Source organism: Nipponia nippon, unplaced genomic scaffold, assembly GCF_047370975.1.
Source record: "Nipponia nippon isolate SJK-2023a ecotype South Korea unplaced genomic scaffold, ASM4737097v1 scaffold_2, whole genome shotgun sequence".
Lineage (NCBI taxonomy): Eukaryota > Metazoa > Chordata > Aves > Pelecaniformes > Threskiornithidae > Nipponia > Nipponia nippon.
In genome coordinates, this window is record NW_028262336.1 from 128,113,720 (window position 1) to 128,132,064 (window position 18,345).

An 18,345-nucleotide genomic window follows, 5' to 3' on the forward strand; every position below is an offset into this window, starting at 1 on the left:
AGCTGTTGGGACACCAAACGCGATGTGTTTGCCCTACTGCAATGCTTCCCTCCAGTATATCCTTTTCCTACACACCCCATCCTGCACGGACTTGGAGTTTAGGTTTTGCAGCCAGCTCAGTCCCCATGATTTACCCCAGCCCCGGCAAGCGCTGCGCCCGAGAACCTGCAGGTCGAAAGCACACGCTCGCATCTGTGAGACAGGCACGGCGAACTTCAGAGACAAGCACATGTCCCCGAAGCCTGTGGAGGGGATTTTTTGTGGTATTCACAGACTGTTTCATGTGTCAATACGAGAGGAGCGTAATTACCAGCTGAGAAACTGCAGGAAATAAGCCAAGGTTGAGTGAACGAAATGGAAAATAAAGAGAAGCGCAGAGGACACACACATTTTAAAACTATTACGGAGGTATGTATTCACGTGCTCGTGGGAGCCTGGGAATATATAAGAGCTCATGACTGCGAAGGAATGAATTCAAGGACCAGTCTATGGGGAGTATTTTTTTTCTCTGTGACTTCAAACTTCTCTCGGAGCTCGCAGAGTTTTAGTCAGCTGGCATGCAACAGAGGTACAACTTCCCCAAGGAAACTCTTCCTCGGTTTGCGCTGGAAAGGCTGCTGGGAGAGTCCGGGAGACAGAAGGCTGCAAGCAGAGGCGAAACCTCCTCCTCCTCCTCCTCCAGCCACAGAGCAGGTACGTGGAGAAGCGTGCGAAACCGGGAGCTTGCTGGAAAGTTGAGCTTTCGACTGCGGGAGAGACGGGGACTCCGGTGACTTAGAGCTGCAGCCTTTAAAAATAACATAGATGAGGAAGGTACTGTATAAATAAAATATATTGTGTTTATGAATAGGCTGAGGAACGGACTAAACACACGGTATAGATGGCTCTGTCCACACAGCTGTATATTTAATCCATCAGGGACTTGCACTGCAGCGAGTTAGATTCTTTACGTTAAGGAGGCACCGGTTAGTTTATAACAATACAGTTGTCATATGCCTGCTTTGTTATTATTCTCCGTGTTTATGGTAATGGAAGATGGGGAGATGGTTTTTTGTTTTTCTTTCTTCACAGGACTTTAGTCTATTTATGGTGTTACTGCATCATAGCGCTCTGAACCAGGAGTGCTGCAGAGATCAGCACTGTGTGCCAGTTAAATGCTGCTCGCCCAGCTCTCCGACACTGAATCCTAATATAGCCCTGGGCAAATCACACAGTCCCCGGGTAAAGTGGGCAAAATGCTGTTTAGCTCGTCTGCTCTTCTATCAGTGCTGACATTGAACTCTCCCTGCTGGAGCACGAGGTGTGAGATGGCAGGGTTATTTTTCTACTCTTAAGAGCATAACAGCTTGAATGTCACCTTGGGTGAATGATGACTTACTGTAGTGTTTTGCTGCATCCGGACTGTCATCACGAGGAATTAATGTTTAGACAATATTTGGAAATAGTAAAGTTTTAGAAAATCTTAGTTTATATAAAAGTCACAGATAATTTTCTAAAGCCAAACTCTGTTGTATTTTTGATATAAGTACAAATATGTTTCCCTTAAATAGAAGCCAAAGTTTGGCTTTCCTCAACAGTGGAAATCTGGTTTTTTACTAAGATGTAATCATCTCAACTTGAAAATCATCTAATTATTCTAAAATGCTGAAATTAGTTTTCAGTAACAAAAATTCACAATCAGTGATCTCTTTTTAAAGCAGATGGCTACAGCTTAGTGACTGTATCAGTGCTTGGCCTTTTACTAATACCATGATGGATGGATTAAAGGAGGGACATCAGTATTGTGCAAGTCAAATCTATCAGAAATAATTTTTCTCACTTCATTTTATCAATTGAGTACACCTTTTCTCAAACACTGACTCCACTGTCAGTAAAAGAAAAATTGCTGAATTAAAAGCCAATTTTTCTCTCTTTTTGCTGTGCTTAGATTACCACTGGTGAGAAAAGATTCTGATTTGGTTCCTGGATTTGAGTTTCTCCAGGAATTTTGTTCTCCAGGGAGAGTATTTCATGTTTGCAGAGACAGGAGTTGGACTTGATGATCCTTGTGGGTCCCTTCCAACTCAGGACATTCTGTGATTCTATGATTCTGTGTTCAGATAGTTTAATCTGCAAATGCCAGTTTACGTCAGTTTTTGCTGACGGAAGTGTTTTCATTTTCCCATCTGCTGCTGTCCCTTCGCCCAGCCCCTCGCTCACAAAGTCTCCATGCTGGTGGGTTTCGTGCAATTCTTATTCATTTACATTTTCTCTTCTGGAAAGAAGAGAGAGGAGTAGGAAAAAAGGCGAATAAAGTAAGGGAACAGGTTAAACCCTGTGTGTCCAATTAATTGGAAGGGTTAATTTTTGGTGGGGAAATGCTGTTGGCTGCACACCTGATAGAGAAGCACATGGAGAGAGAACAGAGAGAGAGAGAGAGAAAGAAGGAAGGCAGCAGCTTCAAAAGACAGGAGAAAAGCCATGCTGGGGTTACAGGAGATGTAGGAGTCCTTATTTTGATGTGTGGACTCGACACCAGAGGGGCAGGAGGCTGCATCTGCCCATGAGAGACCAAGCACAGTGCAGACAGCATGAGCAAACCAAACCAGGAGAAACAGCTCCTGGAGTTGTTTTAGGGTCTCATGAGCTGGAGTTGTGCCTCCTTCTCAAGGGCTGTGGCTGAGGATGGCATGGGCTATTTATTTTTTAATAGGGTTAATACTAATGTTGTCTCCAGCTCCCTGGTGGGATGAATCACCAAGGAGCTATTCCAGTTGAAAGGGAGCAATACTTGTCCCACTCCTGCCCTTGCAGTTCAGACCCACTTTCTAAGCCGGGAGCTTGTTTTCTTTACTTCTCTGGAGATTTTGATTCATGCAGCTCGACACAGGACTCAACCCAAAAGCAGTGCCTTAGAAAGCAGCAGCGTTATGGATGGACAGACTCCAAAAGGTCTGGAGGTTCAAGACACATAATCGTTAAGACATATTCTGTTTATCTAAAACCCTTGGGAAACTCCAGCAGATTACGGATCAGCTCGTGAGAGCCAGAGGCTGGATTTGCTTTTCCTTCTTGCTCTAGGCCAGTCTGGAAAGAGGCTTTGGAGGCTTTGGAGGAGAGGAGAGGTCTGATGAGGTGCCCACCAGCCCTAATCCCCACGCCGGATTCGGTTGATGTGGGATGAAATCTAGCTGATGTTAGCAGAAACGGAGCGGGCAGAGATTGCTGAGGAGACCACAGGAAAATCAGGAAGGGCCTGATTTCACAGAGTCATAGGTGCAAACCCTTTGGCGTCAGTGGGATGGGACAGCCCTTGCTATTTTTGCAGGTGGACAAAAGAGCTTGATTCTCCAATTTGCCCATGGAGATGACCCAATCTGTCCGATGAAGGAGACACTTTCTCTGCAGACGTGGCTACCAAGTGCATAGCATGATAATGTTTCAACACCACTTGAAGGTATAAACTGCTGGGTAGCCCAAAGCATGAAAATATTGAAAATGGGAAGTCAGCCAAATGCTTAAGGGTCTTTGAAACTATTTGCTGTCAGATACCCTTTAGGAAAGGGCAAAGATGGTAAGGACACCGCCGATCTTTCCCAGTGTGGTTGGTGTGCCTCTAAGGCTGTGGTTTTAATGAAGCAATGTCCTGAGCAGCAGAATCAGTGCATGCCCTTCCCTCCTGCTTTGGCATTTGTTTCTGTCCAGGCTCTTCTTCACAGTTCAGCTGGCACAGCTGCTTGGCCACTTGGTAAAACAGCTTGAGGAACAGAGCTGGCTTTTTAAAAAGCACCACCAACAAAAATCCTGCTATTTTTACTCCTGCAAATTCAAACTTCCCAAAGTGTTCTGAACAACCAGGTGTAGGAAAATGTGAAGCTGCAGTCATCCAGGGCACTTGCTACTCTTCATTACAGGCATGATATTTGTATTCTACCTCCAAATCAAATCAAAATATCCTATTTAAAAAAAAAAAAAAAAGTATTTTTCTTTTCTTTAAGACCTCAAATTTTTGAGGTTTTCCTTGTGAAAGTGTCTGTGTGTTGCAAGTGCTATTGCATGCTGCTGACGAGGCGAAGTCTAAACTCAGAGCATCCAAAAGGCATTTAAACCTCTGGACACCAGTGCGGTCCCCAGCTTCAACATGAGTTTCCTGCTTATCCCAAGGGGATTGCAGATGGAGGCCTTGGCTCTAGGGAGAGTGCCAAAAGGATCAAGTGAAAAGCAGCGCTGCAGCCAGGTCTGACCAAGGGAAGCTCAAGACACTTATGTGCTTGGGGGAAGGTGATCAAAACTAGTCTGAGAGCCCAGTCAAGGGGAATCTGTCCAGGGTTGTGATAATCTTCCTGGCAGACCGTTCTCCTGAGAGCTAAATGTGGATTTTTCTGTCCATTGCACATAATTATGCCCTCTCCTGCCCTCACGCATACTGCTACCTCTTCATAGCATTTATGCCTCTCATTTCAGCCTGCAACGCAAAGCAGATGAGATGTAAGAGCCCAGCTCTTTGGTGTATTATTTCAACCATGGGAAAAGAGTGTTGCAACAGTTCAGGCTTGTGAGGTTGGGAGACAGTAACGAGGAAATGTATGTAAAGGCGGGTTTTCCAGTAGCAGGTCTTAATTAGCAAAAGGAAGTGAGGAAATCAGCAATGAGACAGCTTCGCCAGCCCTAGGGGGCAGCACAAAATAATAAATAAAAAGCTGAACTCCCAAGCAATCTGAAATCATCTGCTGCAGGACAAAAACACCCCTTTTGCAATGGGAATTTTTCCTAGCAGGTCTGGTAGATTCAGCACTATGTACTTGCTGCCAAAATTTCAGCAGCTCATCTGGATGTTCGGACCCCTCTACCTTTATCAAGGTCCCTAATTCCTGCTTTGTGCCATGAAAACTCTTCAAGTCAGGTGTGTTGTAGCTGACACTGGACCCCTGTCCTGCCAGCAGACTGCTATCACACCCTGATCAGCAGGACCACTACAAAGAGAAAGAGTTATTTCTTCCAGGACAGGTTTCTAGATTCTGGGCTTTTATATTTATCAGCCATGAATTTGAAACCTTTAATCCTCAAGTACTGTTTTCCTAACGATGCAGAGAGTGATTTAGGTGGAGGGGTAGGAGGCTGCAGCCCTCCAGGAATGTAACTTGTGGACACAAAACCCTAAAGTAAACACTCTGCCTTGCACCACACACGCAGCTAAACAATGGCATCAGCAACGATAAGTCACTTATTTCCCTGAGCAAACCCGTGGCCCGATCCTGACAGTTTCTCTGGCAAAAATCTCCCTTGTTTCTCAACGCCTGCCCCGAGCAAGGGCTTCAGGATGTCGCACAGTAGCTGACTCCGTCTGGAGCACAGCGGTGGCTAGGACCCAGCAAGAGCCCGGAGAGGAGTCCGGAGGAAGACAAGCAACATAATTTAAAGCAGACGCTGTCCTAAATGAGGTTATTTCTCTGAAAATGCCTTCATTATGAAGTTACAAGTGAGCCTTTTGGCATCCCGAATGGGTGAACGTGAAGCTGAAGAACAATTTCATCGGTACCAGGACTGAGCTGGTTTTGAAGAGCTGGATATGCCTTTTAAAGACATGATAAGCTGTGTTTGGGGATGCAAGAAACCCTTGAAACAAGGTAAATGTGGAATATTCACTCTTTTTAACCCTGGAGGCTCTAACACGGCAGCAAAAAGTCTTGTGTGAAAAAGGATCAGACCCTGGGGAGTCTGGTTTGTGTTTCGTGTATTCTCTCATATTTAACCTCTCTTTGGCACAGGAGGACATATCTGTTAATTGTCTAAGCAGTAACAAAAACTACCTTTGGGGGAAATTTGGAAGGTGCTGCTGTTGTTAGCTACTAGCAACATCTATGAAGCTATTTCAGGGTTAATATTGTAATAGAGATGCAGAAAAATATTGTTCTGGAGTGGGAACTGGGCAAACTTGGATTAAACCCTGGTTCTTTCTTCCATGGTTTCGAATGTGTCTTGGGGCAAATCACAGCTCTTCTCTGCCTTTGCCCTCCCATCTGTTAAATGGACATGCTGACGTGGTTTGGGTACCGTGTTTTTTTCTAGATGCTAAATTGTTTGACCCACTTAATAAGATTTCTTGGAGCTGTTACTCAGTGAAATCAGCTGTGGATGGGGCTGGGTAATTTTGAAGTACCCTGATGGAAAGCTGTGACGCTGAATACAGTTCGGAGCTCAGTCCTGCTCTGAGGTACGCTGGGATTTTTATCACAGCTGCCAGTGGGAGCAAACTGGCACCGAGCACAAAGCTGCTTCAATTCTGGGAAAGCCTCAGAGCACTAAAAGCTCCTTTAGGTCAAGTTGCTGTTACTGCTGCTCCTGGACTGTTTTTGTAAGCTGTGGCTAGAGACATGAATGCCAGTGCCAGAAGGCAGGGTTTAGTGGTGATGCCCTCCGACACCAGGGCAATGGGCGTCCTGTGAGCCCTGAGCTCTGCACTGGGAGAGGGTGGTGGGCATCTGAGACATGTCCAGAGGGCAGAGAGGAGGGGGACCAGTGCTGTGTCACGCTAGGTGACGCTAAGTGTTGTCCAGAGTAAAGCTAGGCAGGGAAAAGCTCTTCAGCTGAACTGAATATCACCTTGGTAAGGCAATCCCCATGAGCAAGGAGGTTGTGCCGTACCATGAGGAGTGTCTTGCCCTCCTCTGGACAGAGTCCATGTGGTCTCATATTGGAAGAGACCACCACATCCTAGGGCTTCAGGGTGTGACAGCCACCTTAGAAACACTTTGAGGGACAGCGTCCTTGCTTACTACAGGTCTGTCTTACACAGCAAGCAATTAAATCAGGTTTTTGTGTTCAAATACATCAATTTCCCTGTTGCTTTATAAACTTATAATTTAGGAAGTTTCAAAGCATGTTAAGACCCCAGATTGTGTCAGGTTTATCATTCAAGACCATTTTTTGAACTGGCAGTGTGACAAGAGAAGACATCGCAGAGCACACAGGATGAACGCGGTCCATCAGGGTGGTGCCCTGTTGTGGATAATATCCATGGAGATTCTGTCGGCTTAATTAATTGTATTTAAACAGAAACAATTTCCATTTGTGGGCTCTGAGTAAAGCCTTGTAATCATTGGTATGTTTATCTTCTCTCTCCGTTCCAGCAAACTAATACCCAAACGATAAAACTCATTTTCTCCTCCTTAGAGGAGACACCCAATCCTCTAAGCCTGGGGAATGAGGAACAGAGGGGGAATGACAAAGACATTATAGATGGTGGTATCAGCAATTCCTCCTTCCATAGGAAGATTTCAGTGTATTATTTTGCAAACAATAATTAAAAGAGTTGAGAATGAACATCCTTGGTCTTGTTTTAGAGCGGGGAAACATAGTTCTGATCCTGCTGCTGAGCCCGAAAGACAAACTCCAAGCTCTTTCACCTTGGGGTCCCAGATCATCATCCATCACTAGTTGTTTCCTTGAACTGGAAGGAATGTGCAATCTGAAAACAGAGTATCTGTGGCCTAAGCCTCCCCCAGTTTCTCTCTTCCTAGTACACAACTCTTTTCTCTGGTTGGAAAGTGGAGGGATGGGCAGGTTCCCATAGTGAACCTGTTGACATTGCTCTTCAACAGTTGCCATTGCTGCATGGGAGTGTGGCCATCAGCTGCATCCATCAAACAGTGACTGAGCAGAGGGATCTCCACTAGCTGGGAGTGATCCCACCTATTTTGTTTCCAGCCTCCTGATGCTCTGCGGGTGGAAGCCGCTGAGTAATGGTACATTGATGCCGGTTTTTGGCGGCATATGTGCATGGGATTGGCGGGTGTTTGGAGCTTGCCAGATGCAGGCTTGCTCCTGGAAAGACTTAAGAACAGTGCTAGCTAAGCACTGCTGCATGGTTTCCAGTTGGGAGCTGGCGTGTGTCTCACTGGCTCTGGATGCGAGCAGGACCAGCCCAGATCTGCCTGCAAGAAGCCATACAAATATAGGCAGATTCAGCATGTTTGCAACAGAGGCTGTCATAAAGAAGTGATATCTGGCACTCACATCAGTGGTGACCGCAGCCAGAGACTTCATTAGTGTCCATCTAGAAACAAGCCGTTTGAAGGACGAATGCTTTCCCTTGGCTTCGTTTGCATTTTTCTCCCATTGCCCAGTGACAGGCCTCCCAGTGTTGTTTGCTCCTTTTGCAGTTATTTCTATGCTCTTTTTCTGGAGTGCTTTCCAAACAGTTAAACTCTGATGAATCCTTCATTTCACACAAATCCATTACATTTTATATCTGTCTCTTTGTAAGGCATCTGCTTTCAAATGTATTTAAAAGCCTGCCCATACCTGGGATTTATAAAATGGAAAACTAACATTTGGACAAAAAGTTCTCAGTCCATTCTTTAAGCTGTTTATTTTAACAAATCTGGATGAGTGTGTAAAAGCCCTTTGACACTCTGGGATGAGAGGAGTGGAAAGTGTTGTGGATGGAAACTGTTCCCAATGCTTATTGTTTCTGAGTGGCACCTGTTCTCTTTGCTCAGGACTTGGCACCCCAAAACTCCAGTCCAGTTGAAAGTACCTGAGCTGCCTCTCTGGGGAGAGTGATGGTAACTCAGTCTTCAGTGGTTGTCTTTCTCCATGATGCCAGAGACACTGCCCAGCTTGAGCATCTGGACTTCATTGGGTGGCCTGGGTATCATTTAGGCAGCAGCTGAAATCACACCGGGGCAATCCCATGAAATGCCTTGGACCTTCCTTTCAAGTCCTCATGAAAATCTCTCTTTTTCCCACCAGGCTCAAAGGGATGCAAAAGTACATAGGTAGCTCGTAAGTCGTGTAGACTCAGAGATGGGTTAATTTATCGCACTGCATGTGTGCTTCTCCATGTTAGGTGATGATCTGGCACCAGCTTTCCCATGCGTCGACCACTGGTGTCACATTTGAAATCTGACTGTAATTACTTTTACCTGCAGAACCATGAAACTGTACATCATCTTCTTCCTGGCAGTGGTGAACAGAGGGACCTCTAACTATCAGCCCACAGAGGGGATGTCCTGTGAAACGGTAAGACTGTCTCCCTACTCAGGCCCCTTGAGATCCTGGATGAGGTTGGGACCCCCTTGTTACAGGCACTGCACAAATAGCTATGGTCTCTGAGAAGGGAGATGCCCCCAGGACCAGGCTCTCTGTGATGGCAGAGGTGGGCTTTGCTGGGTTAGTGGATGCTCAGCCAGCCATTCTCAGGCTATGTCCATGTTGTAGTGAGAGCGCATAAAAAGGGGGGGGAGAAAGAAGGGTCATTATCTCTGTTTTTTTCTAAGGGGGAGCTGGTTAAAAGAAATCTGACCTGATTTCCTCAAGACTGTACAGGGGTTCTGTGGCTGAGACAGTGAAAGAACTTAGACCTGGAATCAACTACTTTATATCAGGCCCGAGTTCTTTGTGCTTTAAACAAAGCATCTTCTGTGAAATACATCTATATCAGCCCTTTTGTAAGGGAGACTGACCTCCTCTGCTCTGACACAGCATTGCTGCCAGGGGAGTTGTACCTGACTTCTGCTGGAGGTAAAAGAATTGACAAAACCTCTCGCTTCAGTACAAAATTTGGTCCTTGAATTTTTGCAAGTATCTGATACAATATTATAAATGTTATTCATAGCTGAACTTGCTCCCTTCCTTATCCAAGTGCTTTTGACTGTAACAGGCCATTTAAAAATACTTCTTTTTTTTTTTTTAACATTGAAGCTGTTCAGCACAAATCCTCAAGAATTTCCAAAATAGGGAAAAAAATAATTTGCTAGCTGTACACATTTCCCTTATGGGACTCATTCCATTCCTGCCCACCCTGCTGTATTGCTGCACTTCCTGAATTCCAGAGAAATTAAGACCTAGTATATATAAAAAGATCTTGGGAAGGTGACTGGGAAGCTCAGTTCATTGGCTGGAGAGGGAAGACTGATGAAGCCACTGTAAACATGACAGCTTGAGTCCCATGTATCATATCCACGTGAAGGCTGGGCGAGACATGCAATAATGCAAGCAGATTCACCCTGTCCTGTTTCTTGATGGGTCAGAGATCAGGCTGATTGCTGAGAAGTAAACACATGCTTTCCACCACTCCACTGTAAATTGCTTTTATCAAGCTTACAACCCAAGGATCTACACAACAAGGCTGGGATAAATTCAGCCCCGACAGAAAACACACTGCAGTCAGGGGCTGGGATGCTCATCTGGTATAAATTAACAGCTCAGCATTGCTAATGTCGATGGAGCTTTGCTCGTCTTCCTTCGCTGGACGTTTGGTCCAATGGAAGGAGGAGGGTGTAAATCCAAACACAGGGGATTACATCCAAATCTTTAAGCTTGAAGAAGAGGGAGCTACCGGATTAGCTGATGGGTCCATCAGGAGTCCCACTTACTTCACATGAAGATTTTTCATCACAGCCTCACTGTTTTACATGGTACTTGCCCTGTGGTGACACCTTTAGAATGCCAAAGGCTCAGAAATGAAATCCCAGATTTGCTGAAAGAGGAATGAATTAGAAACCTGTGCCCCTCTCTGACTCACCACTGGTGCTCCTGTTGTTGAACCAAAGTCTTGTAAAAGAGGTTTTAGGAAGTAAACAGTCCCTATCAGACCCCAACATGGGAGTGAGCTGCAGTGATTATACAAGTTACTGCACATCTGCCCATTTGAGAGACAACAAAGCATAGCTTAAATGTCAGGAGGTTCTTCCTAACTCATATTGACATCCAAGGAGAGGGGTTTCCACTTGTTCATGTTTTACCTCCCAAAGAAAGATGTTTCTGCTAATTCATAACTAGGAAAGGTGGAGCTTTCAAATAATTCATATAAGAGAAGGGTTTCCAGCAAATTATATATTACCTTGCATGGAGGTTGTGCAAGAACGCATGCGTATCTGGGTATCACAAATCAGTCGATACGTGGTAGCTGGGAAAACAATAGCTAAGATTTTGTTGTGTAGCTGAGCCTCTACCTGGGAAGCTCTTCTAGAGAATGGACATGGACATCGTGCAAGTGCAAGCTGATGCCAAGTGGCTCCAGCCCAGATTCTTTGGTTCAAACACTCATGAGTTGATACAGGACAACACAGGTAGATACTTGGATCCAGTTGCTTTCTTTGTAGGGCTCTTACTAAGGTGGGTGACAACTTCCACCCAGCACTGAGCACTGAAGAATCGGAGTCAGAATCCAAGCAATGCTCAACTTTTGAGCTGTTGGGTCATTTTTTCACCAGCACCTGAATGAGACCAGACACCAAAGGACCAAGTGCTCCCCACCCTGCAATACTTCTTGCCAATGGACTTCAAACAAATCAGTGGCAGCATCGGCAGAGGTGTTGAAGTCAGAACGTGAGACTGCCAAAAACCTCTTTTCCAGCCTCAGGCTGCCAACCAATTGGGCTACGGGGTGGGAGGAGGGGAGATACACATGCAAACAGATGCTGTTTGCTCCATCCCACCGAGACATGTTTCATCTTTTCTTCCTAGTGCCGATGAGAATAAAATTCATGCAGTTTGAGCCTTGGGGAAGAAAAGATGGTGCAGAACAGACTAGATAAGAAATTCAGCAAGGATCAAAATAGTCGGTGAAAAAGACTGAAAGTTAAAAAAAATGGGAGGGGAAATATTATAGGAACAAATGTCAGAGAGTGGGAGGCATAGATTTTATTAGTCCCTTTTATCACTGGGAGGGTTCAATGGATGCAGATTAAAGGCCCAATCCTGCAAGATACATGGTGAACTGGGACTAACCTCTCCCCCATTGACTTCAGTGAAAACCAGCCGACTGATGCCGACGTGAGTTGGATCGGGACTTTGCTACTGTGCTGGGTGCCCAGAGGGAGCGGAGGGTGCTCAACACTTGTTGAGATCTGGCTCAAAGTGTGGGAAGAAACCTGACATTTGCCTCAGGCTGCAAAGTGGCTGCTGCTTTTTCACTCTGGATTTTTGCATCCTTCTAGCTTCTCCCTCTTCCACAAAATGAAGAAGAGAATTCCTGCTCCATTCCTGAGCCTCAGAGCTAAGCCCAGCTCTGTGCACATTTTAGCTCAAAATAAGCAATTCTTTGCAGGAAAGAAATAATTTCAGGGAGAAGCCAGAAAATTCTCTTCTCTTTTTTTCTAATTTGTTTAGCTAGGGGAGATGTGAGTGATTTGGAGGGAAAAAAGGAGGGGATTCAGGCTTTAATAGGTCATTTACTTGGGATCTTTGGGAAAGATGTATCATGGGAAGGACTGAGAAGCAGCCTGTGTATATCTAGATTTTGGATGAGCACTGACCCTTCTCTGGCACATATTTGTGCAGTCTCCAAAACTCACATGATGCAAAAGAGATTCACAAAATGCTGACTATTGCCCGACTTCTCCTAAACAGACCTGCCACTACATTCACCTAAGAGGTCACATGAAACATATGGTTTTTAATATTTTTTACTTTTAATGTTTCTTTAATGTCTGAAAAGCTTTGCGTCATGGAATCTGGATTCTGCTTCTCCACAGAAGTTAAGATTCAACAGATTTTTTTTCTTTCTTTTCTTTCTGATCTTTCTACAAACAGTACATGACCCAGTCACCCAAATACATTCATAACAAGAGTTTTCCTCCAGTAAATTAAATGCTGCCTAAGCCTTTCACATTCCACTTCCTCCCGCTGCTATGTGTTCTCCTTAATAACAAAATACAGCTTGACATTTATGCAAAGATGATCATGTTCATGTTTCCAACATTCCTTATGTACACACACTCCAAATTTTGCCCTGGACGCAGATTCAGTCCTAGCTGTAATTAAACAGACATGCATCTAGAAGATGAATTTGACTTTGAAACTTGGTTTTTTTCTCTACCCTTTTGCTGAGAATTGGACTGAAAAGGCATGACCCTCACTGCACATCACAGCTTTTTTCCTCTCAAAAGCTGACTTTACATAATTTGTCTTTTCCATCTTGTATCACGGGTGTCTTGTGGAGTGCTCCTCATACAAGGGAACTGTTGCCTTAGGAAAAGGATAAACATGGATGGTAAAAGCAGGAAGAGTTTGGAGATTTGTATCAGAAATGTTTCAGTTGTTGAATGACCCATTTGGTTAAAGATGCATTGCTTAACTAAGCCATGGCTAAAGGAAGACATGATCAAATATCTGAGGGTGTGACTAAGAAGGAGAGACATGGGGTTTGTGCTATAGGATCTTTATATGTTTCTCCACCTCCTTCTTTGGGACCTATGCTGCCAACAGAGTGAAGCTCTTCTAAGTACTACTTACTACTGCAAGTAGAGTTTGCAAAATCTAATACAGCGATGAAGCTGAGAAAATTAAGCATCAGAACAAAAGTGAGGAAACGGTGCTTGATTGCAATGGAAAGAGGGCAAAACTCCTTCACTTGGGACTATTAAAATGAGCCCAGGAGAAAGGTACAAAAAGAACATTTAGTAGGTATCTCATGCAGATAAAACTCTCTACTCTTGTAAGTCAGAAATGTCTTTAAAATTAAATGAGTGCTGTTAGCTGCAAAGAAGTGTTAGGATTGTTGTTCTTGCTGTCTGAATGCTCAGAGAAAATAGTGCGATCAGTCTTTCAGAAAAAGGATCTGCCTGGATGCTGAATGTTATTTCCTTTATGTTTCACGCAAAGATGTTTTTCATTTGTCATGTGACAACCCCTTTTCTCTCTTTTTCTGGCAGACAAACTTGCAGGCATTTTGCCACAACAAAGACCTCCACCAAATCCCTCGTGAGTTCCATCCAAAGGTAAACAAAATAGATCTGTCTGGAAATCTGATTCAAAGCATCCCTGAAATGCCGTTATCATTTTACACTTCCCTCCAGTGCCTGGATTTAAGCTCTAACCAGATAAACTTCATCACGTCTGGAGTCTTTGCACACATGACAAGTTTGCTGGAAATAAATTTAGCCAACAATCACTTGTATGAGCTTGCTCAGAATGGGACAGAGGGGATTGGACTTTTACCCAAGGTGGAAATACTGGACTTGTCCCACAACAGTCTGTACAACGGGATGGCTGAGTATTTCATTAAACAAGCTCCAGCACTGCGGTACCTTTCCTTGGCAGACAACAGTATTATAATGATATCACACAAGATGTTTCAGGGATCTCCCAATCTTGTGGAGATAGATCTTCAGAGTAATATCATCATGGAAATAGAAGAAGGTGCTTTTGAGACTCTAGTGAACCTTTCCAAACTCAATCTCTCCATGAATTCAATTACTTGCATCTCTGATTTCAACCTCAGGCAGCTAGAGATACTTGACCTTAGCAGGAATAGCATTGAGACCTTCCACACCACAGAGTCAGATGATGAATATAGCTTAAGATGTTTGGACCTGAGTGAAAACAAACTGCTTCACTTCCCAGTCTTCCCCCAGGTAAATAAGCTCATAACTCTGAATTTATCAAAGAATTTAATCCAGCTCACTGCTGAATCCCTTCATAATAAAATGGACTATATGGAAAACGAATGGCTAGATGCTTCTTTTCATCTTCTTGATCAGAAGCAAAGTAGAAACAAAAGTTCTCTTTATTTATCCCAGCTTGCATATTTAGACTTAAGTTATAATGAAATCAAATCCATTCCGAATGAGTTCTTTGAATCAATGCTGTCGCTTCACACCCTTAATCTCAGTAAAAACTGTCTTCAGGAATTTGCAGTAATTTATGGCAGTGCATTGATCTCCCTAACTGTCCTCGACTTGAGCTACAATGCTTTGCAGAACCTTCTCCTAGATGCTGGCACGTTGTCAAATTTGAAGGAGCTCTATATTCAAAACAACCGACTTCAGACCCTGCAATTTGATATCTTCTCAAGTCTTCCTAGCCTCAGACTACTTAATCTACTGAGCAATAATATCAGCCTTTGCAGCATGTACTCAGGATTAGCTAAGCAAAGACTTGCCGGAGAGGAAAGTGGTTGCGTATCATTTGTTGATTCTCCTGCTCTTCAGTACTTGTACCTAGCCGACAACATGCTGAACATCCTACCAGCATACACTTTCTACAAGACTTCTCTGATTGTTTTGGATCTCTCCATGAACCCCGGACTGAAGATAGAAGTTAAAGCATTATCAGGGCTGGAAAAGTCTCTGGAATATTTGTATTTACATGGCAATAGCCTGATAGATTTAAATATTGACTTGCCTGGTTTTAGTCACCTTAAACATTTAAACCTCTCTGAAAATCAGCTGAACTGGCTGCCTAAGTGGGGTAGTGACTCTCCATTGGAAGTTCTGGACCTACGGAACAATAAGTTTAGTACATTACAGAACAGCAATATTTTAGCATTAGAAAATTCCCTTAAAAACTTGTATCTCACTGGGAACCCACTCAACTGTTGTGGAAACATCTGGCTCTCATCAATGATCCAGAACAAAAATGTCCAGATCCCCAATGTGGAGCACTTAACGTGCCAGTACACTCAGAACTTTGGGTACCAGGAAGAAATGCACATCGGGAACATTAGACCAGAAGACTGTGAAAAAGAGGATCTAAAGAAAATCAACTTCCTTATTATATTAACATTTGTTTTGGTTTTATCCGTGATCATCATTGGCGTGGGTTCATTTTTTTGCTTCCGCAGGCAAAACTTTAGCCATCAGTTTAAAGCATAGGAACACAAAATGCCTTGAAAACCGAAGAAATCAGGTGCTACACTGCCGGTGTGTAGAAATGAAGGGTAAAATTCTCATCTTTGATTTTTAACTGTGGATTTTAAGACAAGTTTCAAAGCGCCCCTGAACTGCACCACTATAGTGCTCTGGGTTGCAGGAACTGAAAGGAGAATTTGCCATGTTTTGCACTTGCTTCATTCACAAGCAGATCTGCTTAAAAAGTTTATACAGTGGTAGAAGAGGCCACTCTAAAGCCCTGCTGTTGTTTTGAGGGATGTGTCATTTAAACCAGACCAAAAGAAAAAGCCCTCTAAGGTCTTGAGACTTTTCACTAAGCTCAGAGATACTTTGTGATCTCACCGTCACAGAAAGACTTTAAGCAAATTGAGCATTGTAACTGAATCACCTTTTTATGACAGTCATTGATGACATCAGCTGAGTAGGAAAGCCCTTCTCAAAGTTATGTGCCTCCATGAGATATTTTGCTTTGAGCTATGAGGTTTGCTTTTTCCTAACTGGTTAGGAATAACAGCTCCTAACCCTTCTTAAGCTTAAATCATACAAGCCAATGCCAGGGCAGGCCAATAAACAATATTTCAGTCCTTGAAGTTGGTTGTAAATCTCTCATGAGTTCCAAAAAAAGGAGAATTTAGCGAAAAAAGGAAAACACAGTTCATGTCTGTTGTGCTCATGGCTGCCATTTAGAAAATCCATGTCTATCCATGGGAATCAAAGACCTTGGTGGTAGGAACCTCTTTGGATACCTCCCTTTCCTTGTAGCATGTTGCTCCAGCCACTGGAGCAAGGCACGAGAGGTAGATGAGGTTCATTAGTCTTGGCACTTAATACCCAAGAGGAATGTAAGAGAAATCTCAGGTGTGAAACAGCTGTGTTGTATTTTACCCAGATCTGCTCAGAAGGTCACAGGTCCACAGTTCAACTCAAAGAGGAGAAATTTGCCCCTCACGTGCAATACATATTTAACTGGGTTTAATGTGAAGAAATTCATCTCTGGGGTGAACGCTTTTTAAAAGAAAAATCTTGGAGAATGAATTTCAGCCAGCTGCCATTGGACTGAAATATTTATATTTCTAAGGAAAACTGTTGGGAATTCACTACATACAGTTGCATTTCAATGCAAAAAAATAATATGCCTATTTTTAAAGGTCATGGGAGGCTAGAGAGCAAAAAGGTGTTTTAAAGATACCAGTGTGAAACAATACACAGGGAAGCTAGTCCTGGGCCATTATTCAGATCAGAGGTCCACTGTCCCTCCCTAAAAAGTTATTATGGTCTAGAGGACTGGCTGCAAGAAGTTATGTAGAACCTCATTCTTTGATGGGTTTAACATGGCCAACCTGTTGCGTTGCTAAAAGCTGACAGTGACATATGTTATGCCCCGTACTCTGACAGCAGATTGACCCTTTTGAAGTGAAAAGAAGCTCACCAACAGTGGGAGCCTGACCTACTAACGGGGTTCAATGGCTTCGAAAGGAGCTATATCAGGTTTTCTGTTAATGCCAGGAATTGTACATGAAGGCACATAAGAGAGAGGTCAAACCAAAACCTGTCCAGGTAAATAACTCAGAGTCAAATTGCTGCTCCATTTCTGTTTCTTCCAGCTAGTGAATGTCAAAATTAACACACTAAAAAAAGGTGTATAATTCTATTTTTAAAGCAGTTATGTAAGAAACTGGCTGGTAGTTTTCATTGTGAAATTTTGTACAATAAAAACACCTTTGAATTTTGTAAAAAGCACGGGGTTGTGAATATATTAAAGCACCAGCTTGGAATGCTCCACACATAAAAAGCTATGTCTTCCTATTTTTCTATGGTGTTCAGACTCCACCTTAGACCTTTACCTTCTGGTCCTGAAGCAGGGACATCTGCTTCATATCTTAGAACACAACCAATGGAGAACAAGTAGAGCTACTGAAGATGTAGGCAAGTATTTGCACAGTCAGCAGCAATAGGGGCTGATCTAGTACCTACAAAAGCCAGTGCTACCCATTGGCTTAAGCTCTTATTCTTGTAGGAGAAAGTTTGCACAAGCAGTAATCTCAGGGATTATTTGGAAGCCCAATGCTGAAGTTGGTGAGCTTTTCCTTTGGTGTGAAAGCAAGCTGAGCTGTGCGCCCAGACGCGGGCTAATTTATCCACACACTGAGTTCGTGCCTTTTGTGTTGAGCATGGCAAGATTATATCTCCTTCTGAGAGCCAGTATTAGCTTGACTGCCATGACTGGAATTAGTTAATAACCTGATGACAGAGCCAAACCCATTTAATTAATGGTTTTAACACTGCTTTTGTTTGGCTCTACCAAAAGGAAGTACTTGTTATTACTAAACATCTGGGACTAATTAGACTTCCATTGACTTCCCTGGGAGCAGAAACAGCTTTCTCGAGGAATAAGCCTCAGAAGTAAAGTGCAGCATGGCTCATTTGGATTTCTCTGTTACCAGCGTAAACAACCAAGAAGTGACAGGAGCCCACTCTGGCCAATTCTGTTATCCTGGATGGGATGAGGAGCATGAGGGAAAGAAAATATAAATAAAAGAGCAAAGAGAGAGAAAACAGGGAGAAATGGGAGCTTTCCATGATGTTGTTCCTCAAAATAGGGGTATGCAGATGACAGCCCCAGCTCTTGCCTCCCCTTTCTGCTTCTATGCCTGCAAGAAGCCCAAACGCCAAAGTACCTGATCCTGCATCAAACATAGCCATTACTCACACATTACACATCTTTCCATCAGTTAGCCCCATTGTC

The 18,345-nt window shown here is 43.6% G+C and overlaps 1 protein-coding gene across 3 annotated transcripts; it reads left to right on the top strand.

Annotated features, from left to right (window-relative positions):
- The first annotated feature begins 450 nt into the window (after window positions 1–450).
- On the top strand, window positions 451–18,317 carry LRRC32 (leucine rich repeat containing 32). Of its 3 annotated transcripts, none has more exons than XM_087757417.1 (3): window positions 451–693; window positions 8,913–9,003; window positions 13,641–18,317. In XM_087757417.1, the coding sequence occupies exons 2-3, from the start codon at window positions 8,917–8,919 to the stop codon at window positions 15,579–15,581; spliced, it is 2,028 nt and encodes a 675-aa protein (XP_087613543.1). In that variant the 5' UTR covers window positions 451–693; window positions 8,913–8,916; the 3' UTR covers window positions 15,582–18,317. The 3 variants fall into 3 exon arrangements, with proteins under 3 accessions (XP_087613543.1, XP_087613544.1, XP_009474753.1); XM_087757418.1 differs by lacking the exon at window positions 451–693 and adding an exon at window positions 700–813; XM_009476478.2 differs by lacking the exon at window positions 451–693 and adding an exon at window positions 5,058–5,606.
- The last annotated feature ends 28 nt before the right edge of the window (window positions 18,318–18,345 follow it).